Source organism: Acinonyx jubatus, chromosome B1 (genome assembly GCF_027475565.1).
Source record: "Acinonyx jubatus isolate Ajub_Pintada_27869175 chromosome B1, VMU_Ajub_asm_v1.0, whole genome shotgun sequence".
In the NCBI taxonomy this organism is placed as follows: Eukaryota; Metazoa; Chordata; class Mammalia; order Carnivora; family Felidae; genus Acinonyx; species Acinonyx jubatus.
The window spans coordinates 99835076-99860965 of NC_069382.1; the positions used below are offsets into that span (position 1 = coordinate 99835076).

The 25890-nt window shown below is 34.1% G+C and overlaps 1 protein-coding gene across 9 annotated transcripts in view; it reads right to left on the minus strand.

Moving 5' to 3' along the window:
* The window catches only part of BLTP1 (bridge-like lipid transfer protein family member 1), a 210186-nt gene that overhangs the window by 136447 nt on the left and 47849 nt on the right, over positions 1-25890 (minus strand). For all 9 annotated transcript variants that reach the window (XM_027063867.2, XM_053216995.1, XM_027063905.2 and 6 more), the window contains 9 exons: positions 24441-24532; positions 22998-23115; positions 15573-15728; positions 15227-15324; positions 12404-12582; positions 12151-12257; positions 9961-10169; positions 3078-3305; positions 2143-2280 (listed from right to left, as the gene is read on the minus strand). In XM_027063867.2, coding sequence (XP_026919668.1) covers positions 2143-2280; positions 3078-3305; positions 9961-10169; positions 12151-12257; positions 12404-12582; positions 15227-15324; positions 15573-15728; positions 22998-23115; positions 24441-24532 — 1325 coding nt within the window. The remainder of the gene's footprint in view (positions 1-2142; positions 2281-3077; positions 3306-9960; positions 10170-12150; positions 12258-12403; positions 12583-15226; positions 15325-15572; positions 15729-22997; positions 23116-24440; positions 24533-25890) is intronic.

Here is a 25890-nt window from a genome sequence, read left to right on the forward strand (position 1 = left end):
TCCTAGATGTCACCTTCTTTCAATAGAAGGCTGTTTGATCTACTTTGAAAATCTGTTCTTTAGCGTAGCCATCTTCATTACTTATCTTAGCTAGATCTTCTGCATAACTTGCTATAGCTTCTACATCAGCACCTGCTGCTTCACCTTGCACTTTTATGTTATGGAGATGGCTTCTTTTCTTAAACCTCATGAACCAACCTCTGTTAGCTTCAAACTTTTCTTCTGCAACTTCCTCTTCTCTTTCAGACTTCACAGAATTGAATAGCGTGAGGGCCTTGCTCTGGACTAGGTTTTGGCTTAAGGAGATATTGTGGCTGATTTAATCTCCTATCCAAACCACTGAAACGTTCTCTGTATCAAAAATAAGCTGTTGTGGGGGTGCCTAGGTGGGTCAGTCGGTTGAGCATCCGACTTTGGCTCAGGTCATGATCTCACAGCTTGTGAGTTCGAGCCCCGCATCCCGTGTCAGGCTCTGTGCTGACAGCTCGGAGCCTGAAGCCTGCTTCAGATTCTGTGCCTCCCTCTCCCTCTGCCCCAACCCACTCGCATTCTGTCTCTGTCTCAAAAAATAAACATTAAACATAATAATAATAAGCTGGTTTTTTTTTCTTATCATCAGTGTGTTCATGGTAACAGCACTTCTAATTTCCTTGAAGAATTTTTCCTTTGCATCACAACTTGGCTAACTGGTGCAGGAGGCCTAGCTTTCAGTCTACCTTGGGTTTCTACATGCGTTCCTCACTAAGCTGAATCATTTCTAACTTCTGACTTAAAGTGACAGACATACAGCTCTTCCTTCTTAATACTCAGAGGCCACTGCAGGGTTATTAATTGGCCTAATTTCAATACCTTTGTGTTTTAGAGAACAGGGAGGCCCAGGAAGAGGGGGAGTGACAGGAAAACAGCTGGTTGGTGAATACACACAACATTTATCAATCAAGTTTGCCATCTTATATGGGCAGTGTGTGGCACCCCAAAACAATTACAAAAGTAACATCACAGATCAGTGGTCACAAGTCACCATAACAAATACAATAATGAAAAAGTTGCAAATATTGTGAAAATTACCAAAATGTGACACAGAGACATGAAGTGAGCAAATGCTGCTGGAAAAACAGCCCTGACAGACTGGCCTGATGCAAAGTTGCCACAAACCTCAATTTGTAAAAAATGCAATATTTGCAAAGTGCAATAAAGCACATGCAATAAAATGAGGTATGCCTATTATTTAAAAATAAAAGTTGATAAAAGAAACACTCTCTGTGGCAAAAATAAACATATGTTAAGTCTGAGCCATTATGGGTTCAGCTATGTCAAAAATATATACATATGAAAAAATTAGATTCTATGTAGAAAAATATGGTCAGTTGTGGCAAAAGAGTTAAGAAGGGATAGGCTATTTTAAATAAAATGATCAGTTACTACATAGAAACCATGCAAGTTATCATCAGTTGATGATTTGAGGGTATCAGATTCATCCTTCCATATAATTTTACTTTGCCTTATATTAAAATCCATTTATTTTTCTAAAGCTCACAACTTGAATAAAGTAGGGAAGAGCCGTAAAGTACTAGTAAATGAAAAGTGAAGCCATTTGACATTAAAAAATAACAACAAAGTGATAATTTACCCAAGATTGTAAATTATTCCCTTTTGGTGAATATTATTGGTTCTCTTCCAAACAGCCCAGGGGATATCTTGAAGGGATTAACAAAGTGTCTTTTAAGTGTGTTACATGAATAGAATAAACTACTGGCCATGTGGATATGTATGTTTGGAGATTTATAGGACTAGATAAGATGAATATTCAGGTTGTCATTTTCAACAGAGTCCACCAAAATTTTATATATTTTTCCCTTCCATAAACATGAAAAATTTATAAAATATTTCTCTTCATCTCTAAAAACAATAAAGTACAATTGTATGGGATCACATAAATAGCAAAGAGCAGAAAAAAAAAAACAAGACTGAGATTCTTGGAAAAACTCACATACATATACAAAACCTCTTAATATGGTTAAATTAAAAGCTTCTAATTTAAAGAGCTACCTATACCATACACAGAAGCTAACACACTGTATCAACCCTATAAAGAGTAATAATTCATCTCTAAGCCCCTACCATGACTCACTTTCACATTACCTGATAATTGTCACTGACAAACACATTCAGGGGTGATAGGACAAGTTGCAGCATGGTCTCCCTAAATCCTTTTTTCATTTCAAAACACAGTCTTTCCAAGAATGCTGTAGGGCACTCAGGACCATCAGTGGTTCCATGCTAAAGTCAAACAAAATACCATAATCAAGATATGGAAAAAAGAAAGACCAAGGCAGTATAGGGAAATAAAAATCACACTTATATAATTAAGAAATTTTGATTCTTAAAAAGCAGAAGTTTACTGACAAAACTGTTCTGTACTCTACTAAGATCATTAGGTTCACTAAGCACCAGAGATGACTCCTCTGCTGTGCAACCGTAGGTACATGACATGGAGCCAGTAGGCAGCACAATTCTCTAGGGCCTCACCCTCCCTATCTGGCCTCACTCCAACAACCCTGGGTTCTCTGGGCAATATAATCCCATTGCAAGTCAGCCCCAAAAGTCCATGGGTCACCCTTAGACTGAACCAGGATTCTGTGCTGGATCCAAACCCCAGAAAACAATTCAATCTCCAGGGTCAATCTGCATCATGATTTTGTAGTAAGTTCACCATAAGGCACCCAATGGTCTAGAGTTGGAGATAAAGGATAAGACAACATAAATCCTAGAATATCCGTTGAGCTAACTATAAACCCAGCAACTCAACATTGTGACAAAATGTTCTAACGTGACACAGAACAGCAAAGAAGGAACTAAAGTGAAAGAAGAGAAACAGAAAATTATCAATGATTAAGTAATCACATTATGAAGAAAATAATAAACTAGCTTTATAAGGTAAAAGGATAAATTTTAAAGTTTTTGAATCTGAATTTTTTTATTAGTGTGTGCATGTGTGTACACACACATAGTTAGTTGTCTGAGTTGGGTGAATTTCATAATACACTCCAGATTATTTTGATTATATAAACACTTACAACAGGAAGACGCCCATGAACTTTGTACAAATTAACAAGTACAGTAATATCCCAAGGACGCAAGGTAAGCGGATGAATTGATTTGGCTGAACTTTCATTTTCCTTTCTGTCATTTTCCATTCCAACAGCAGTCCACCCAGAGCTGGATGATGTTGACAGTGACAGAACAGGACTTGAAATAACCTCTTCAAAATCCATATACATGTCATCTTCCCCAAAGTAGTTTTCCTATAAATATTAAGAACAAATTGCTATCAAAGAGATATGTAACAGTAACTTTTCAAATTAGAGCCTGAATTTTGTAAACTAAGCATCTCCCTATTTTCTTTGGTTAAAAGTATATGGTCTGTTTCCTTGAAAGGGGAAAAAAAAAAAAAAGAGAGAGATACATATGCTTATGACATACACCTACTTAGCTACTTAGCAAATAAACATTCTGTAACAACAAATAAATAAATAAATAAATAACCTAAGTTTATAGTAAAGCTTGAAGACAAACCACCTCCAATTATAGCAAAAACTCTAAGAAAACTTTGAAGATGTGTAAGGTTCAAAAGTTTTCAATCTTTCTCAGAGTTCTGAGACAACAATACCCAAAAGACATCCTTTGAAGGAAGATCAATTCACTGAAAATCAATCTAAATCCAATTAGCTAACTACCACAATTCATATATTCTGGGTGAAATAATATCAAAAGTGCTTTTAACAACCTGAATAGGAATGTCCAATTTTGGTTCCTGATGATAAAAACATGTTATTGATGGTTACCAAAACTTCCTTTCACATAGTTCATCCTGGTTCCTTATGCAAAGTATTTTAACTATTAATATCTTGGTTCATTTTATACCAGAATTTAAATTTATTATTATTATTTTCCTTTTTAAAAAAACATTTTATTTAGGAGTGCCTGGGTGGCTCAGTCTGTTGAGTGTCTGACTCCTGATTTCAGCTCAGTTCATAATCTCACAGTTTGTGGGATCAAGCTCCACATTGGGCTCCATGCTGACAGCTCAGAGCCTACTTGGGACTCTCTTCTCTCTCCCTCTCTCTCTCTCTTCCCTTCCCCCACTCACTCTGTTTTTTGTTTCTCTCAAAATAAATAAACTTAAAAATAAAAAACCTTTTTATTTAAATTCCAAATAACATACAGTGTCATATTAGTTTCAGATGTACAATATAGTGATTCAACACTTCCATACAACACCTAGTGTGCTTGTCACAAGTGCCCTCTTTAATCCCCTTCACTTATCTCACCCATATCCCTCCCACATGCATGCCTCCCCTCTGGTAACCATCAGTTTGTTCTCTGTAATTAAGAGTCTTTTTCTTGGTTTGACTCTCTCTCTTTTCCCTTTGCTTATTTGTTTCTTAAATTCCACATATGAGTGAAATCATATGGTATTTGTCTCTCTGACTTTAATTTTTTTTCAATGTTTTTATTTTTGAGAGAGAGAGAGAGCTAGAGAGAGAGAGAGAGAGAAGGGGGGGGCAGACATGGGGAGGCATAGAAATAGAGGGAGACACAGAATCTGAAGCAGACTCTAGGCTCTAAGCCACCAGCACAGAGCCTGATGCTGGGCCTGAACTCATGAACCGTGAGATTCATGACCTGAGCCAAAGTCAGAAGCTCAACTGACTGAGCCACCCAGGTGCCCCTCTACCTGATGTACTTTAAATGAAATTCTTTTATCTTACCATTATTCTGCATTTAAATTTGACCAATTTGATCTGTCAGTAGCAATCAAAAGTTGTTAAAATATTCCTGTTAGCACAGTTAACTATATTTCTTGAACATTAGAAATCAAGTCAGTATTTTGATAAATTCTGCATTTTACTTATTGACATTTATTTTCTGACTAGTCAATTAATCAGGCCAATTAAATAGCTTTTAATAGGAAAGAATGTTGCAGGGCATATAGTCATTTGGTTAATTAGTGGCAGGACTAATATTAAAATCCCAAAGCTACTGACTCACAAAGCTAATGTTTTTTTGCTGTATTCTCTATCGTTATCTGCCTCTAAATAATACAGGTCCTACTTAGAACCTGCTTGACATCTTGATACTTGCCTTTATTATGTAACTCTGAACCATGGACAAACTCAAGCACAAATATAAATGTAAATCAACATTGGTTTTTATCCTAAATTCCAACATTAAAATTTTTAAATGAAAAATAAATGTCTAATTGATTTTTTTTTAATGTTTTTATTTATTTTTGAGAGAGACAGAGCGCCAGCAGGGGAGGGGCAGAGAGAGAGAGTGATACAGGATTTGAAGCAGGCTCCAGGCTCTGAGCTGTTAGTCCAGAGCCTGACATGGAGCTTGAATTCATGAACTGTGAGATCATGACCTGAGCCCAAGTCAGATGCTTAACCGACTGAGTCACCCAGGCGCCCCTAATTGATTTCAATCAACATTAAAGATCTAGAGGTATTCAGAGCCACAGTCTTCCCTTAGATCATTTGAGAAGGCTTTTCAAAATATACATTCCATTCCAGTCCTGGAGATGGGTTCAGTAGGTTTGCAACAGGTATACATTCCAGAGACAGATGGAAAGAATGGTTTCTTCAGTGAATTTAACTATAAATGGCCACTAGACCCAATCACTTCTATTCCACCCTTCCTCCACACAACTTATCAATGGAGACAGTGTACAGTTGTTCACGTTTATTAGCTTTCAACATACTAAGAGTTACCAACAAATCAACAGAAATAAGTTATGCTCATTTTAGCCAATTTTTAATAATCCTACTCTATATGTCTTATTTTTAAAAGATTCCCTAGTAGTCTCTTACAGTCTCTTGTAATTTTTAACCTTAAAAAAAGAAAATTACTATAGATTATTAAAATTAAAAGAAAAATATTCTCTTGGGCCTAATGTTCAATTTGCTAACAAACCAATCTCCATTTAATTATCTAAAACAGAAATAACTCATAGCAAATTCTTTAGGGAATACTGAAATCCCTAACATGGTAGAGGACATTTGCTAATTTTTATTAAATATGCCAATGACTGTTTTGAGAGTTAAAACACTCTAGGAGTCTTTTATGAGTTATCATGTCTGAACCTATTGAATATTATCGACAAAATTACTGTTAAGGGGCACCTGCGTGGCTCAGTCTGTTGAGCATCTGACTCTTGATTTTGGCTCAGGTCATGATCTCATGATCTTCATGATTTATGGATCTCATGGTTCATGGGTTCGAGCCCTGCATAGGGCTCCACGCTGACAGTGCAGAGGCTGCTTGGGATTTCCTCTCTTTCCCTCTCTCCGTCCCTCCCACATTCGTTCTCTCCCTCTCTCTTTCTCTCTCTCTCAAAATAAATAATTTTTTTAAAAAATTTTAAAAATTAAAGATAGTGATAAAATTATAACTCCTTTAAAACATTAGCCTTGTGTTAAATGTTTAATGTTGAGTGTGTGATTGAAGTTTTATTTGTTTTCATTTTAGGTTTTTGTTTTGTTTTGTTTTTAGTATATGAACTCCATCTGTAAGGGTTAATTTCTTAAGGATTCACTAAAAAAAAAATTACCAAAAGGCTGACTGAAGTATAAGTAGTAATATATTATGGCAAACTTTTATAGTATTTTAAGATTAATAAATGTACACAAATATTTACAAAGACAAATAAAAATTCCATTTTGATGTTATGGTAAGTGGCATGCAAAACTGAACTATCTTTAAAACTATCTTTAAAACAACACTAGGAAAAAAAAAAAACAAAACAATGACTTACCTAACTGGGAAAATATATTACTTTGCCAAGTTTGTGGCATGAATGAATTTAAAAATGATAAAATAAGCTATATTTTCAAACTACTTAAGAATCCTGTGAAATTTTATTTTCCTAGAGATAGTTTATTATTAGTGTCAAGTAACTATTGCAAGTAACAGGACACTACCATTTTTTCCCCAGCCTAAACATTCATATTTATGTAATGATACTCATTTCTCAAAAAAGAAGAAAAAGAAGAATTATCCCAATAGTTAAAAGAAGACGGCTAATAAATTCAGAGATGCAGGGGGAGAAAAAAATCTACAGGTACTCAGTTTCCAGTATTCAAATTTTTTTCATGGAAATTTGATAGCCAGGCTTCTGTTTAAGACCACTAAAACTTTTTTTTCAGTAAGAAAAACATACATACTATACCCACCCTTAATCCACAGTTACTACTGACTACCACTGACATACTATCAGTATTTAGATTCAGATTTCCATTCTTCCATTAAGAAAAAATGTAAAAAGAGAAGTCAATTCAGAACATGTAGACATTCCCATAAAATATTCTCATTGATTTTAATGCATGTTAGTATATATTCTCCTCAGAGTTCCTAGTAATAATAATAGTAAGCCTAGTTTCTTTTATGGATTTTGGAAATCAGTTTTACAGTCGAACAAATATAAAATGATTCATTTTTTTCCTAACCTATCCTTTAAAATTTCTTGATGTTTAAATCTAGTAACTAAGGAAAATACAATCTCAGTTACATGAATTTTCACATTCTCTTTTCTTTCATTTATAGATACATACATTCTAACACTGACACTAAGTAGAACATAAGTTATATATTAAAACAAATGTTTAAAAAGTAATTTAAAGAGAGATATTTAAGATCAGATAATATCTCCATACCAGCATGACACCTAAGCTATATAGGAGGAAGGGAAAAAAAAGAAAGAAGGAAAAAAAAAAAAAAGACTTAAGGAGTTACTTGTATTCCTAATAAAGAGTTCATAGAGTTCACTGGCTTAAAAAACCTTTTGTTTGTCATATTTTAGATATATATATTTTTTAATATTTCAAAACCTTAAAAATTTTAATATGTTTTAGTAGACATTTCAAACAAGTTCTGAGTTAATTTGATGAATGTAAATACTAACACAAAGTTTAGTACAACAAACTTTTGACAATACCAGACAGTTGTTATATCTTAATGTATGAAAAGGACTGCATCAAAACAAACTATCAACAGAGGTTACGTTTATGGAATAGAATTTGTAAAGAAGTCCAAAGAAGGCATATACTCCTTTCTCTTTATTTTTCTTTGTTACAGTACTCTTATTTTTGATGAATATATATTACTATGGAATTTTTAGAAGAAAAAAATTGAGGCTCATATACATAGAGTAATGCAAAAAACAGTGTCAATATCTCTTTGCTGGTATTCAAAACTCGTATTATAATATAACCATCTTCACTTACTAAATCATTGCTTACATTTAAATTAAAATATAGTTCAGCCTCTTCAAGGAAACTTTAACATGAAAAATGCATTTTAAATCCTATAGTTATTCACCTGCAATCCAAGAAAATAAGATATTGGGAGAAATATGTGAAGAATATTTTAGGTCAAACAATGGTCACAAGGTAAAAAAAAAAATGTGTGTGTGGGGTGGGGGGTGGTATTTCTCCCCTTTGAATCTGAAGAACCACTCCTTCAGGAATCTCTCCTAAAACCAGACACCTTAGATTCCACAAATATTAAACACGTTGTCCCTTGCATCTTTTATCTTAAGTTATATCATCTGATGCTTTAGGGTAGTTTTTAGTAAATATAAGACATTATATCAAATATAAAAATTTTAGATACCTACAAAATCTGTTCAGCTAGTAAGTACTTCTTCCAGAGAGCCTTTATTAACAAACATTGATTGTCCTTTCCTGATAACCCTGATCATCCTAGACCCTTTCCAGAATTAATTACTCCTGTCACTGTACATCATCGGATTGCCTGTTACCTAAGCATTCAATATCCAAACCTCCAGTTATGAAATTACACAAGGAAGCAAATAAGTAAACAATGATAAATTTAGACTCACACAAAAATCTATCCCACAAGTAACTCTAACGCTCATGATTGATAATGTTTGGACAGTTAGTCTCACTTTGATTATCAGATGTGGTAGAACATTGAACAGTATAATGAAAATCTAAAGCAAAGTGAATTGGCAAAATCCCGGAAAAACGCAGAATTTTATGAAGTTGCTAAACGTGATGCTGGACAACCGCTCAAATCACAGGTAAAGCTATCAGTGCTAAAGTACGGATCTAGAAGGCTTAGAGCAGTTACCTATAAAAATGAGTAAATCAGTAAGAGTTATTGATGACTTGCTGGGGACTTTTGTAAAACATGATTTGAATATCAAAAGAAGAGTGATGTGTAGAAAATGACAAAGTGCTCACATATTTATCTTAATACAGCCTCTCTACTTGATCGACCTTGATCATACTTGATCAACCTTTAAGAGCTATCATACTATGCAAGCATACAACTTCAAGGGAAAAATTATACCAAAATGAACTGACATTTGATTCAGTCTTTATTCAAAGAAGGCATACTTCTTTAGAACCTAAATTTGTCATACTCTGAAAAAAACCTTATTTTCATACATTTGCTTCAATGTTAAGAAAGTGCTCCAAACATATCTTTGCTTATTGTTTAGCATGAAATAAAGTTGTTTGTTTTTAATTAATTCACTGATTTTATTATTTTCAGATAACAAGGTTCTCTTGTACTTCTCTTGCTCTTATATTACAACATGTTAAAAATTTGTCCCTATATATGTCTATCCTATTATATCCTCTAGCTTACCTCCTTGAGAAAAAATGCTGTATCATCTCTATCTCCTGCAACTAGTACAATTCCTAGAATACAGTCAATGCTAAAAAAACAAAACAAAAACTCAACTGAGAAGTACACCATTTTTAATAAATGAATTTGTAATTGAGTTAACACCACAAGTCTAATCAACATATATGACATATCCTCAACAACTTTAAACCATCTAACTGGCTATTTCAAATGGTCTCAATTTTAATTAGATATTAACCGTTTTACCTATGTTTAAAAATGTGTGACTTCTTTTGAAAATCATACCTTTATACATAAGAAGGCATTTAATAATGGTCCATATAGAGTTATTTGAGAATCTGGAGAAAGTTCCATTTCCACATGAAGTTTATCAGGTGGAAGTTCTGAGGGATCAATAGGTGGGCGTGACGAAGTAGAAGGAGAAGAAACAACTCTGTCTGATGTTTTCTGGGATGGCCTTAATACAGATAGCATTGTTTCTTCCATTTCTGACACTGGAAAAAATTAAGAAAAAAGAGAAGAATGCCTTGGGGAGGGGAAGTTCTTAGAAGTTCTTTAAGGAACTATTCACTAAGAGATTCTATTTTGCAATTTTTCATGAACAATCTTTGATATAGTACCTATAATATCTAATGAAAACAGACCTGCAAGACTAATAAGAATACACAATAGAAGACTGCACAGAAATATGTGTAGAAATACATAACCAGATGGCACAGAATGAATGAAAATTTCCTATTAACATCCTTGAGTCCCTACAATATAAATTCAGGTCACAATTAGGCTTTAACTATACTTGGGCACTAAAGTACTAAGTTGTTTTCACATAAACAGCTATTCAAATACAGCGTGACATTATCAGGGCACCTGGGTGGCTCAGTCAGTTAAGTGTCTGACTCTTGGTTTCAGCTCAGGTCATGATCTCACGGTTTCATGGGTTCAGGCCCTGCAACAGGCTCTGCGCTGTGCAGAGCCTGCTTGGGATTCTGTCTCTCCCTCTTTCTCTTTGCTCCTCCCCCACTCTCTCACAATAAATAAACTTAATTTTTTTTTTTTTAATTCAAATACAGTGTGACATTATCAAGCTCCAAACATAAGAACAATTATGAAAACTATTCTTTAACTCTTAACTCACTGGAAAAATACAAATTAAAAATCACTTGATTCTAATTCCAGTTTGGAATAATTATGAAATGATATAATTGTGAAAGTACATTTAAAAAAAAACTAACATTTCAAAAAAAAATAACATTTCATGAAACCAAGTGGTTTATGTATATACTCACATGCACCTTATTTGATATTACAGCTCTTCTGTTTCTAGTTGGTAGAACTTGAAAAAATTATTTACTTTCTCTAAGCATTATTTGTTCAACTCTACGATGACAATAATAACATTTATCTCACAGAGTTGTTATAAGGATTAAATGAGATAATGTAAACCAGGAAATAGCTTATCTAGTACAGTAAAACCTTGGATTGCAAATAACTTGCTCTGCCAGTATTCTGCAAGATGAGCAAACATTTCTAATAAATTTTAACTTGATAAATGAACGATGTCTTACAATATGAGTAGCATGTGATGCCAAATGTCACATGATCACAACTGAGTCAATGGTTCTTCTCTCTCTCTCCCTCTCTGCGGGATTGTGAGTGATCATCTCCCACGCTCGGATGCTTGGTGCTTGGTCTCAGGCCACGATGTTTGGCAGCAATCAGTGATTTTTCAGCAAGTTGGAAGGTACCCACAACTGGCACTAGTGTATTTTTTGTCACTTCAAAGCACCTGTGGACAGTCCTTTGCTTTTCCATTCAAGACTAAGCTTGGGAATGCTTTGCTTCATTCTAGATCAGGCTGCCTGCAGATATGAACCCTTCCCTCTGCTGCCCTATTGCCAGTTGCATTAAATACGATATATGACAAGAGTTTATTAATACTGTGCTATAGTCAACATCCATGCAAGTGTATACAATGACCCTTTTCAGAAAAATATTCCATTAAGCCAATAATAGTGATTCTGTTACTGATAGTGAAAGTCATCCTACACAATAACCCTCCTCTCTCTTGTCTCCCTCGACCAACCAAATTATTTCTCTTTAAATTTTGTATTTTCATTAATAGTTTGTATTACAAAATTACAATACTGCAATCATTTTTATATGAATATTTTTGGGTTGTGAAACGAATCATCTAAGTTTCCATTATTTCTTGTATTTCTTTGATATACAAGTGCTTTGGATTACAAGCATGAATTACACTCACAAACCAAGGTTTTACTGCAGTTGATACACAGTAAATGCTCAATGAAAGTTAGTTATAATTATGCCACAATTACTTAACAGATTTTTAAATGTATACAATTATGACAAAAGAACAGATGCATTTCCAAAATTAAAAACAATTTCTTATACCTTTAATAGTTATCAATCATAAAACCAAATGTTTCAAAGTACAAATTATACAAAAACACTTACACGATTGCTTTAGCTGCTCATCTGCTTTTTGCGGATAAATTGGATGCCATGTATAATCAATTGTGAGCATGACACTTGGGACAGTCCAGCATTCAACCCAACCAGCTCTGTGAAGAACAAAAAATTAAGTTCTAGTCAGGTACTTATTCCTTTAATTGTATCCAAATGCTAGTTACAGATAATCAACTTTTATCATTATTCTTTGAAAGAATCAGAAGAACAGTTTCTCCACATACAAACACAAAATACTCACTTTTCTTGTGTAATGTTCCGCCATTTTGGTTTAACAGTTTTCTGCCCACTTTGGCACTCAGCAGGAATACCGGTATCATGAGTCATTTTGTTTGGGTGGCAATTCTTCACCAGCATAAATAATGAATATTTACTAGGGTGGCAATCTGGTAGAAATAAATGAAGATCAACATCTTCTCCCTAAAAAAGAATTTATTATAAGCCAAAGTAATACAACAGGTACACAAAGATGTTAAATTTCTAATTATAGCTAAACGTATCTATAATAATCTTCAGAATACAAAAGAAATACAAAAGGCAGATTTTACAATGAACGGTCAATTAAATAACAGAGTTAAGATTTTATATGGACTATGAGTAAATTCTGATAAGTTAAGAAAATCAAGGAAATAAATAGCATGGTTTCCACAAAATAGTAAAAAAGATGATCTTTGATGGTATCCATGGGTATTTCACATGTAATTCAGTAAAAAAAAAATTTTTTAAACCAGCTAAATTCAGGTGGTATATGTTCTGCATTTTATTAATTTTTAAAATATGATTGTCTCTTGATTCTAGTTAAGTCTTGGTTCATCAATTGGCTTTTAAGAATTCTGAATTGAAGGGGTGCCTGGGTGGCTCAGTTGGCTGAGTGCCAGACTCTTGATTTCAACATAGGTCATGATCTTACGATTGTAAGTATAGAACCTGCTTGTGATTTCCTCTCTGCCCCTCCCCAATTTGTGCTCTCCTATGACTCAAAATAAATAAATAAACATTTTTTTTTTTAAAGGAGAAGAATTCTGAATTGATACCCCAAAGGATCTTCATTTGGCTTCACTTTTTTCCTTATAGGTCGGTGCCCTAATCTTGTTCAAGCAGTCAGCCTGACATGCTTGACTTTTCTTTTCTTTGCTTTTCTTTTCTTTTCTTTTCTTTGCTTTTCTTTCTTTTCTTTCTTTCTTTCTTTCTCTCTCTCTCTCTCCCTCTCCCTCTCTTTTTTTTCAGCTTTTATTATTAAAGAATTTTATTTTATTTTATTCAAGTTTTTATTTAAACTCCAGTTAGTTGGGGCGCCTAGGTGGCTCAGTCGGTTGAACGTCTGACTTCAGGTCAGGTCATGATCTTGTGGTCTGTAAGTTCAAGCCCTGGGTCGGGCTCTGTGCTGACAGCTCAGAGCTTGGAGCCTGTTTCAGATTCTGTGTCTCCCTCTCTCTCTGACCCTCCCCTGTCTGTCTGTCTCTCTGTCTCCCCAGGCTCTGTCTCTCTCTGTCTCAAAAATAAATAAACATTAAAAAAAAAAATTTAACTCCAGTTAGTTAACATATAGTGTAATATTAGTTTCAGGAGTAGAATTTAGTGATTCATCACTTACAGGTAATAATACCTAGTGCTCATCAGAAGTACCATCCTTAATTCCCATCACCAATTTGGCCCATTCTCCTGCCCACCTCCCCTCCAGCAACCCTCCCTTCTTTATTGTTAAGAGTCTGTTTTATGGTTTGCCTCTCCTTTTTTCCCCCTCTGTTCATATGTTTTGTTTCTTACATTCTACATGAGTGAAATCATATGGTATTTGTCTTCCTCTGACTTACTTTGCTTAGCATTAATACACTCTAGCTCCATCCATGTCATTGCAAATGGCAAGATTTCACTCATTTTTATAGTTGAGTAATATTCCACTGTAGATATATACCACAACTTCTTTATCCATTAATCAGTCAATGGACATGTAGGCTCTTTCCATAATTGATTATTGTAATAATGTTGCAATAAACATCAGGGTGCCATGATGCCTGATTTCCTTTTTTGTTTTTAATTTTTTTTTAAATATTTATTTAGTTTAATTTAGAGAGAGACAGACTATGAGTGGGGGAGGGACAAAGAGAGAGAGGGAGACACAGAATTTGAAGCAGGTTCCAGGCTCTGAGCTATCAGCACAGAGCCCGATATGGGGCTCGAACTCATGAACCCTGAGATCACGACCTAAGCCGAAGTCAGATGCTTAACCTACTGAGCCACCCAAATGCTCCTGATGCCTGATTTCTTAACAGGCAGCATAGTAGAGTGGTTAAAAGAATGGAGCCCTAACCTTTACCACTTGGATTCAAATTCCAACTCAGCCATTCACTAGTCACATGACAAGTTACATAAACTCAGCTTCTCAGTTGCCTATTTCATAAATGCAGGTAAAACAACTACCTCAAGTGGATTGTTCTGAGAATGAAATGAGTTAATACACATAAAGCACTTGGAATAGTGTCCAGAACACAGAAAATGTTTAATAGATGTTAGCAGTTCTTATTATTGTTGTTGCTATTTTTTTTACCACCACACCTCCATCAATACAACAACTTCTGATTGCCCATATGCTAAAATTAGGTGTTCCACAGAATTTTTAACATTAGAGCTGCCTTTCATATAAAAGGAAAAAAGGTATTTGTGGCTATTCCCTGAATTCATGTTTACAATTAGTAACGGAATACAGGGAAGTGTAAAATCTAGTTCATACACTGTAAACATTAGAGGGGGTTTTCAAAAGAACATGTAGGTTAGCCACAAGGGTTAGAAATGAACGGTAAGAAAACAATCAACTTGGAATTTTCTTTTTATTGCCCAACTCCTCAGGGGAAGTTGGGAAACTTAGGAGAATGACAGAACATCACAGTTGACTACAAAAGTGAAACAGCAGCATTTCTGTGACAATGAAGCTCATAAACAATGGTGGAAAGCTAAAATACTAGAGGATGGCAATGGGATAGGCAGGGAAAAGTAAAGGTAAGCTTTGGGAAATCAAACTTACTAATAAACCTGTGGAATAAGGAATGTATGCAATTATACGTACTCTTAAAGAGAACTTGGTGTTACACGTAGCTGGAACAAAGTCCGTAAAAGGCAAAGAGAAATCAATGTTTAATGTTTCCCCACAGGCTGCCAGATACACTAACAAAAAAAGAAAAAAAAATTAACTTCAATAAAACTTGAAATCAAAATTGCCTTAAATACATACCTAAAAAAATTAAAGACAATATGCTCAGTCTAATACAAACTCTGAAATAGTTCCCTGAAAGTATTATAAGACAATGGAAAAAAGATCAATTCTAGTTTCCATTAAAACTATAAATTCAACATCAATTTCCTTTTTTGGCATTTGTCTTAATGAACAGAATACTTAATTTTCATGTTCTTACCATTTTCTTGTTGTTTAGTGGAACAATCAATCCAATTGTGTTGATTAGCAGCCCAAATCATTTCAAATTGATGAAACATGATTTTAAAATTCCATGTATATGGCACAAATGAAAAAATGTCTGGAGCACTATCACTAGACCAGTCTTGAATTAAATCTAAAATTATGGGAGTGGGAGACAGAAAGCAAAATTAATTGAAATTCAGACAACAAAATATAAATATTCTAACACCAGACAAAAATAAATTTTCTTTTGTAAGAAGAAGTTTTATGCTGAAATATTAAAAGATGATTAAGATACAGCTAAATGATTAACAGTAAACCAATGTTTACCTACCAATTACAGTTCTAAATAAGAGAAATTTTATGCATTTCATATACCTATTATTTTTTAAAGAAACTTTAGAAGACAAAAGAAAAAAGAATCACTTGGTAATCCACACCCAAATATCCATCATTGTGCATGTTTCCTTCTAGTTCTTTTCTATGTACATTTTTATACTATCTTAGATGTCCATATTTTATATATTGCTTTTTCTCACTGAACTCAAAATTTTTCCATGTTATTTCATACACATTAACAAAATCTTTTTTATAATATAATGTCAATATATTTGTAATAGAATCCAAGTCAGTGACTCTTTGCTTATAACATTATAAAATATAATACATTTCTCAGAGAATGTCACAATTTGTGTATGTAGCTAAAACACACCAGAAACAGCATTTTGAAAACACCAATGACAACATTGTTAAAACACTCTGAGATTATGCTTTTTATATTCTCTATTAGAGCCTCTCAGCTCCCATAATTTCCCCCAAATAGCATTACAAAGTCATGTAAGGGTAGTCAGACAGAAACAAAATTATTGAAAATATCCTCCAAAAAAATGAAAAGATGCCAACAATCACACAAGGAGTTAATAACCATAGTATTTACAATGGAAAATAATGCTTCTGCCAGAAACAGTACTCTGCTTTTATTAGCCAGGCATTTTTTTCATGTTTAATTTTATATACAGGCTGTGTGTGTGTGTGTGTGTGTGGGTGTGTGTGTGTTTAGTATAATATTGTCAATTTGGCTAATATACAGTGTGTAAAGCGTGCTCTTGGTTTTTGGGGTAGATTCCCATGGTTCATCACTTACATACAAAACCCAGTGTTCATCCCAACAAATGCCCTCCTCAATGCCCATCACCCATTTTCCCATCTTCCCGACCTCCCCAGCATCAACCCTCAGTTCGTTCTCTGTATTTAAGAGTCTCTTGTAGTTTTCCTCCCTCTCTCTCTGTTTGTAACTATTTTTACAGCCTTCCCTTCCCCCATGGTCATCTGTTAAGTTTCTCATGATCCACATATAAGTAAAAACATGGTATCTGTCTTTCTCTGACTTATTTCACTCAGCATAATACCTTCCAGTTCCATTCACATTAACAAAAATTTTAATGAGAGTTCATTAAAGAGATTTACTAGGATTTACTCAACCATTTAATAATCTTGAATATTTAGATCCTTTCCAAATTTTTGTGTTTTATATAATTTTATTTCTATTCTCATGCAAGATATTTTACATATTCAGGATTACTTTGTTAGTATAGATTCCAGAAGTAGAATGACTAGGTCAAAAGTTTATAAGTTTTTTTTTAAAGTTCTTACAAATGCCAATGATTTAAATTAATAATATGCAGTTTTATTATATCATCAATAAAAGGCATATGGCAATTAATCTGTTCTATGAATAAAGGAAGATTCCACTTGACACTTTTACTTTAAATATATTTTTACTTCACTTAACAAGCAATCACAGTGGTTCATCATACTGCATTATCTATGCTTACTTCTAAACTTTTACTGCCATATGCCACCCTACCTAACATGACTCCATCCCAATTTTCTTACTTTATTCTTCAGCACAATGGTTAGCAATTGAGAGATACCCAAAAGTCATCAATGGAATTGACTCTACAATATAAACTTATCATTCATCAAGCTTATTTTCTCACTTTTCTTCTTCATAAATATTTTTAGTTCTGAACTTTTACTCAAGTTCATCGTATTCACCCTATCTAAAATAAGTATACTCTTTGGTATCCTCTCTGCTGAAAGAAAACTCTAGCCATCTTTAACAAGAGCATGATAATTGAGACCTTATCAAAATAAAAACCTTCTGCACAGTGGAGGAAACAATAAGCAAAACTAAAAGGCAACTGATGGAATGGGAGAAGGTTATTTGCCAATGACATATCAGATAAAGGGCTAGTATCCAAAATCTATAAAGAACTTATAAAACTTAACACCCAAAAAAACAAATAATCCAATAAAGAAATGTGCAAAAGACATGAATAGATACTTCTCTAAAGAAGACATCGAAATGGCTAACAGACACATGAAAACATGGTCAACATCACTCATCATCAGGGAAATACAAATCAAAACCACAATGAGATACCACCTCACACCTGTCAGAATGGTTAACATTAACAACTAAGGCAACAACAGATGTTGGCGAGGATGCGGACAAAGAGGATCTCTTTTGCATTGTTGGTGGGAATGCAAGCTGGTGCAGCCACTCTGGAAAACAGCATGGAGGTTCCTCAAAAAACTAAAAATACAACTACCCTACAACCCAGCAATTGCACTACTAGGGATTTATCCAAGGGATACAGGTATGCTGCTTCGAAGGGACACATGCACCCCCAGTGTTTATAGCAGCCCTATCAACAATAGCCAAAGTATGCAAAGAACCCAAATGTCCATTGATGGATGAATGGATAAAGAAAATGTGGTAAATATATACAATGGAGTATCACTCAGCAATCAAAAGGAATGAAATATTGCCATTTGCAACTACGTGGATGGAAGAACAGGGTGTTATGCTAAGCAATATTAGTCAGAGAAAGACAAATATATAACATCACTCATATGAGGACTTTAAGATACAAAACAGATGAACATAAGGGAAGCGAAGCAAAATAATACAAAAACAGGGAGGGGGACAAAACATAAGAGACTCTTAAATATGGAGAACAAACAGAGGGTTACTGGAAGGGTTGTGGGAGGGGGGGGATGGGCTAAATGGGTAAGGGGCATTAAGGAATCTACTCCTGAAATCAAGTTGCACTAGATGCTAACCTGGATGTAAATTTAAAAATAAATTAAATTTTAAAATAAAAAAAAAAAAAGAATGAGATATACTGATAGTCCAACAAACATAAACTCAGATAATCCAATAATCACCTCAGGAAACCAATGTAGTTTTATATAAAGTTATTAGCCAGTTTCTATCTTATCAAGTGTTATTAGTTTTTTCTTCAATATTTTATTTGAAATTTCAAGGTTTTCTTCAATATGGTTACCTTACCACCATATAAATACCTTTACTCATAAATATTAAGAACTATGGTAATAAAATATTTCTACTAGGAGCCTCTACTGCTATTTCTAATATGTATTTCTCTCTCTTTTTTTTTAAGTAGGCTTCACTCCAGCACAGAGCCCAGTGCAGGGCTTGAACTCAGGATACTGAAATCAAGAGCTGAGCTGAGATCAAGAGTTGGAGGCTTAACCACCTGAGCCACCCAGATGCCCCTATATATTTCTCTTTAAACCAAAAGCTGCTCTCATTAGCAGATGGATCTTATGAAATAATTTAATTTAAAAAAGGCAGAGGGGTGCCTGGGTGGCTCAGTTAAGCATCATACTTTGGCTCAGGTCATGATCTCATGGTTTGTGAGTTTGAGCCCCGTGTCAGGCTCTGTGCTGACAGCTCAGAGCCTGGAGCCTGCTTCAGATTCTGTGTCTCCCTCTCCCTCTGCCCCTCCCCCACTCACGTTCTATCTCTGTCTTAAAAATAAACATTAAAAAAAATAATAAAAATAAAAAAGGAAGCACTTTCATGAAGACTGCTTTACTTATTTAGACACCACATTTTTATAAGTTATTAAGTTTGTAATGAGCACCGGGTATTGTATGAAAGTGCTGAATCTCTATATTGTACACTTGAAACTAATATTACTCTGTATATTAACTGGAATTTAAATAAAAATTTAAAAAAATAAGTTATTAAGTTGGTAATCTAAATGTTCATGTGGAAAAACTCACTTTATAATTAGGTTGTTGGACAAACACCCTATGAAATGTCAGTCAATTGTATTGCAGCTTTGCAATAATTGTTAATATTGTTTTCTTCTCCCCCTTATCAGAGTAAATCTAAATCACTTTTGATGTTACCAGAAGAGAATTCACTTGTGCCTTTGTTTTATATCTTTTATTCCTGAGACTCTTTATTATACTTATCATGAAGCTATCTTTGTCCCATGCTGAAATCTCTTAAGAACAACTATGTCTCACTAATAATTGGCCTAAGAATGGTTATTGAGGAATATCAGGCATTCCCTCATTCCAAACTAGATAAGGTGCTTTCTACAGAATTCTGTCAATAGGGAAATATAAAACTGAGTGAAGAGAAAAGCAATTCAAACACTATGACTAAGTATGTTCACTCCCAGGCTAAACCTATACTACTCTACAATAGTCATCCTTATTAAAGAATGAATTAGTTTTTAAAGGATTCTAGAAAGCAATAGAAGAAATATGACTAAATGTTAGAGCTATAAACTCTGCGATATGAGAACTTACGTTTTGTACCTTTCTGTTTTCTTTAAATTTCTCCAAATAAATTGTAAAAAAAAAAAATGAATTGCAATAGGTATGAAGTTAAAGATTAGAGATAAAGAAAATAATTTAGGGAAAAGATGATTGTAATTTGTGAAATGTGTACTTGGCTGTTTAAAAGTGACTAATACAATGCTCCGTCTAAACGAAAGTGTTACTCCAAAATTAAAAATTTTGTATCTTGAGGAATAATCTAATCAAACTATTTTTAGTACTGCTAATGTCTAAGAATGTGAAATGTGAAGGATTAAATGCTTGAAAATAGGAATCTATTTTAAAAGGTTAACAAAGTGGCATGCCTGGGTGGCTCAGTCGGTTAAGCATCTGACTCTTGATTTCAACTCAAGGCATAATATCGCTATTCATGGAATGGAGCCCCACATTGGGCTATGTACTGACAGCATGGAGCCTGTGCAGGGTTCTCTCTCTTCATCTCTCTCTGCCCTTTCTCTTTTCTCTCTCTCTCTCTCAAAGTAAATAAACTTTTTTTTTTTTTTAAATAAAAGCTTAGCAAAGTTAAAAAATACAAAATCTTAAGTGAAAGGGAAATGGCTACAGCCGAAGAAGCTATATATATAACATATCCTTGAGCCAGACTACCTGGGTTGGAATACTAGCTTGACAGACTTACTAGTTGTATGACCCTGAACAAACTGTTTGACCACACTGTAACTTACTTTCCTCATCTGTAAAACAAGGATAACAATAATATCGATCTCAGGAATTATTATAAGGATTCAACAATACGCAAATTTCTTAGAACAGAGATATATAAGATGCACTATTAAGTTTTAACTATTTTTTTTTTTCATAAATCTGAATTGAGGAGTACTTAGTCAATGTTCAACTTCACTGACAAAAGTTTAACTTGCCAGGGATTTTGTTATAATTTCTACTATTGGCACTCTGACTTAAGCCTTGAAGAATTCTATAACTCCAGGAATGCAGAAGCATTCCATCAAGTCCTCATAATAAAGTTCTCAGTCAAACTAGAAAACGAATATAAAAGACTTATGATTGAACAAATTGTAAGAATGGCATTATAAAATTTCCAAACTCTAGCAATAGCAAAATTAGGGTAGAAATTATTATCTCTACTTCACAGATAAGGAAACAGAAGGTTAAATAATTAGATAATTTGGCCAATATTATATTGCTAGTAAATAAAGTCAGGGCCAGACTATCTATGAATACCTTAATACTAAATCCCTAATTATCTAATAGTACACAGAACAGATCAGATGCTTGTAATATAGATATTTAATCAGATGACTGAGAGGGAGTGATGGATGGATCGATAAATGCAGCAGTCGGTAAAGCAAATATTAGATGCTCTGGGGTAGCCACTGACCCTGGCAAATCACGCCAATTTTGTTTAGCTAAACTTTTTATGGGAAGGTTCTATAAATATAACTTATTTTTATGTAGTTATATTTCTATTAGAGACCAAGACAACATGTTCCTAAACCCATACCCATATAGGTATGTTCCCTACCCATATGAGTAGCTATTATTATAATATGCTTCAAGAAATAAAGGAATTTTTTCCAACTAACGATAACATTAACTCAATATCCATGCCAACAGAAAGGAGTAAGTAGCGGCTCCAGATACAAAATAACATACCCTTGGTGGTATGGGAATGTAAATTGGTACAGCCACTGTGGAAAACAGTATGGAGGTTCCTCAAAAACGTAAAAATAGAAATATCATATGATCCAGTAATTCCACTACTGGGTATTTACTCAAAGAAAATGAAAACATAACTCATAGCACCCCTATGTTTATTGCAGCTTTATTTTCAATATCCAAGAAATCAAAGCAAACCAAGTGCCCACAATAGATGAATAAAGATCTGGGGTGTACACACACACACACACACACACACACACACACACACACACACACAGGAATATTACACAGCCATAAAAAAGAATTAAATTTTGTCATTTGTAGCAACATAGGCAGACTTAGAGGGTATACACTAAGTGATATAAATCAGACAAAGAAAGACAAATACCATATGCATGTGGAATCTAACAAACAAACACAAAGAGCAGAGACAGATCCATAACTACAGAAAACAAATTGATGGCTGCCAGAGGGGAAGGAGGTAAAGAGATGAGGATAATAGTTGAAGGGAGTGAGAGTTATAGGCTTTTAATAATGGAATGAGCAAGTCATGAGAATGAAAGGCACAGCAAAGGTAATACAGTCAACGGCATTCTAATATCATTGGTGACAAAGTGTAGCTACACTTGCGGTGAGCACAGCATAATATATAGAGTTGTTGAATCACCATGTTGTATACCAAAACAAATGTAACGTGTCAACCATACTTAAAGAAAAATTAAAAAACAACATACTTGACTATTTGAATATACCTTTTGTAGATTACAATAATTGAAACAAAATAATGAAACCATGCTGATGCCTAATTCAGGTAAAGAAAGAAATTAATTCATCCTCCCCAAATTATTCCCCACTAGACTGACACAAAGCACCTAAGATGAGTTCTTTCATTTTTTTTCCTAAGCCCAATTTTGGGTTCATCTTTTCCTTGTTTGAGGTAAAAGAAAAAACAAAATATATTTAAATTTTCCCTTTTATATGCTTAGCTCAAAAAGAAGTGTAAAATAAACTATGAACTCTATCATCAAATCCCCATGTTGAATCTAAAAGCAAAACTTACTGAATATAAAAAAGTTCACTGTGATAAATTTCACTGTATTTACATTTATTAGAAAGTTACCAGTAAAGAAGTTCTTCTGTGCAAAGATGAAGTGGTAGGTGGCTTTATAAACTTCTAATTCACACTGCCATGTCTGTGGCATGTTCCATATTCGGGGGTAACTGGCATTGATGTGGAACTGCAAACAAAACGTTAAGTAAAAATGTTAGAGCTTACAATGTGATATTGTGTGAACAGCACTAGAAATAAACTCACACACACACTAGTGAGTAATTAAAACTTATTTTCCTGCTGAGATGAACAGAAGATCCCTCAAAGATTTTAATATTAATGTGACTAAACATCAGTATCCATGGTTACATCCAGCTCCTTGAAATACTAAGCCATGATGTGGCCAGAAAACTTTAAGAACAACAAATCAGGCTACAGTTTTGATACTGTACTCTAGCTAAACTAACAGAGTAATAGCCAATATCCTTCATTCCTCCTCAAATCTAATCGATTATATGAGTCTCAGGGTTGGGGATGTGGAGCACAATGCATATACTATCACACAGATGTGTGGTCACCAGTGCCTCCCAGGTTCCCATTTGGAAGTTTGGTAATTATTGATCTGACATGGTGCTTTGTTATGTATTACACCTATCAAAGTTGGGCAAGAGCTGCCCAGTAAGACCTGTAAATTCCTGTAAGACCAGGAAAAGCATTATTGCAGCACTATTTACCAGCAAGAGCTCAGGAATTCATTAAAATGCTGAATATGCCAGTTTAATATACATTTATGATATTCAATATATTCTTGGTAATTGTAAAATTTTCCTCTTACTTTACATATATATCATCTATAAATATAGATTTTTTTTTTTAAACAATTAAGGACCAATGATACCATCTTATAAAAGAATCCTCTCTTAATATCAGCCATTCTAGATAGTGGCTTTTGATATTAATTTTAGTGTCCCTGATAAAGAATCTGCCTGATTAATGAAACAAGTCTCCAATCTGTGATTCTAATCATAAACATTCATATATTCTTTATAATATGGAGCACTCTAGGGTATCAATAAAATTTTCTTCTTTTTACCTCATTCACCAAGTAAAAAGCAAAATGACGTATTAAGCCATAAGAAAGAATCCAATGGGGCCAGAAACATAGTGAAAGATTATCTTATTTACAACATAGGAATTAGTCTAGTCATAAAATGAATTTTAAAAATAATATTGTAACAACTTTTCATATTTCTAAAGACCAAAACCATGTTAGCACTGCGCCTTATATTCACTTAGCCCAAAAGCAGAAGCAGAGCAAAAGAGAGATGTCAAACACAGTCCACAGCACTGGAAATCTACTCCGCTTCACAAAATAGGGCCAAGAGCACTTGGTGGTTCTTGAATGAGGTGAACCATTTAATGACTTCCTGGTCATTAAAATTTTGTATTAAAAGTTAAAATCAAATTCATATTTTATATATGTATATATATCAATGTATACTCTAGACTTACTGCTAACATTTCTGCTTCTAAGAGGGTGCGGTATTGCATGCTGGTGGTGGCATCAACATGTAAGAGCTGTCCTTTAATGGCAGGAGTGTAACCTAGTTAGTGAAAACATAAAAATTAAGAACCTAAAAAAATATATATATCATTAAAAATTTGTACTGTAAACAACCTCCATCACCACCCAAAGAAGGAATCCCTAAAAAATGGTGACCAGACACTATATAAATACACCCCAATGAGGGGAGCTTGCTACCTAATAGGTGACCTTTCTCATTTTGGACAGCTCTAAAGGAGGCAAGTTCCATCTTCATAGAGTATCCATCCTGATTTTGCTTTCCAGTGCAAAACTATAAGTCTACTCTCTAAATGACAGTTTTTAAATATTAAAGATGATTCCCATGTCTTTTCTTCTCCCCCGGACTCAACGGTATCTATTTTCATCATTTTCAACTGTAACTTATATATGTGATGATAGTTTCTAAACAGATATTCCTTATGTAATGACAGTTAGCAAACAACACAGCCCCATTCTAAACAAAAACAGAAAAGCATAGATTATTTCACTTCTTTTCTTGAAGGGCTGCCCTTCTAAGCACACTAACACAATGGTCATTATTATATGGCTAGTTCAAAATTCATCCTGCTCTGGGCATGTCTTTTCAAACGCTTGAATCTCTGAAAAAAATTTTAAATATATTTGAATTATATTTTGCTAATGTCTAAGACTTAAGTCTATTTTTCCTCTCAGTCATTTTAAAAGAATTCACAGTAAGTATGCTTGAAATACTGACCCCCTCAGCCCTCAGAGGCTCCCTTACCCCTGTGCACACATAATTGTACAAAAAAATTGGCACAAATATTTCCTATGTGCAATATCAGTTTACAAGTTGTAGAAGCACTCCCTTAAGAGAACCATTCTCAACTTTGTGCAAATGCCAACTGTCTTTTTCCTCCTAATATGTATCTGTAATTAAGACTAGCCTAAAGATGTTTTTTCCAATGCACTACTCTCAATCAACCAGTCCTAGAGAATCTCAAGCATCTGACAAGAATCTCAAGACTCAGTATGATTACTCTTTTAAAAACTAGCAAATGTAAGGTTTAACTCTTCATTTAAATAGCCTCAAAGTTACAGGGAAAAGATACACTATGCCATTCTCAGTCACCGTTTCACAACTGATTATCTAAGCAGGCAGACGCAATTACTACCTGTATATGAAAGCTAATAAATGTAGTTAACTTCTACCAGCCTTTTTCTTACACCAGCAACAAAAAAAAGTTGACAGAAACAAGTAAAGAGAGCCAGGAATGATACAAAAATTACTCTAATTATACTTAGCCATAGTAACATTGTTGATTAGTGACTTCAAAATATGGGTAAGCTGCTATTCTCTATACTCTGAAGGAAGTGAATAAATAAAGCATAATTTCATTTTAATTACTCTCAACTACA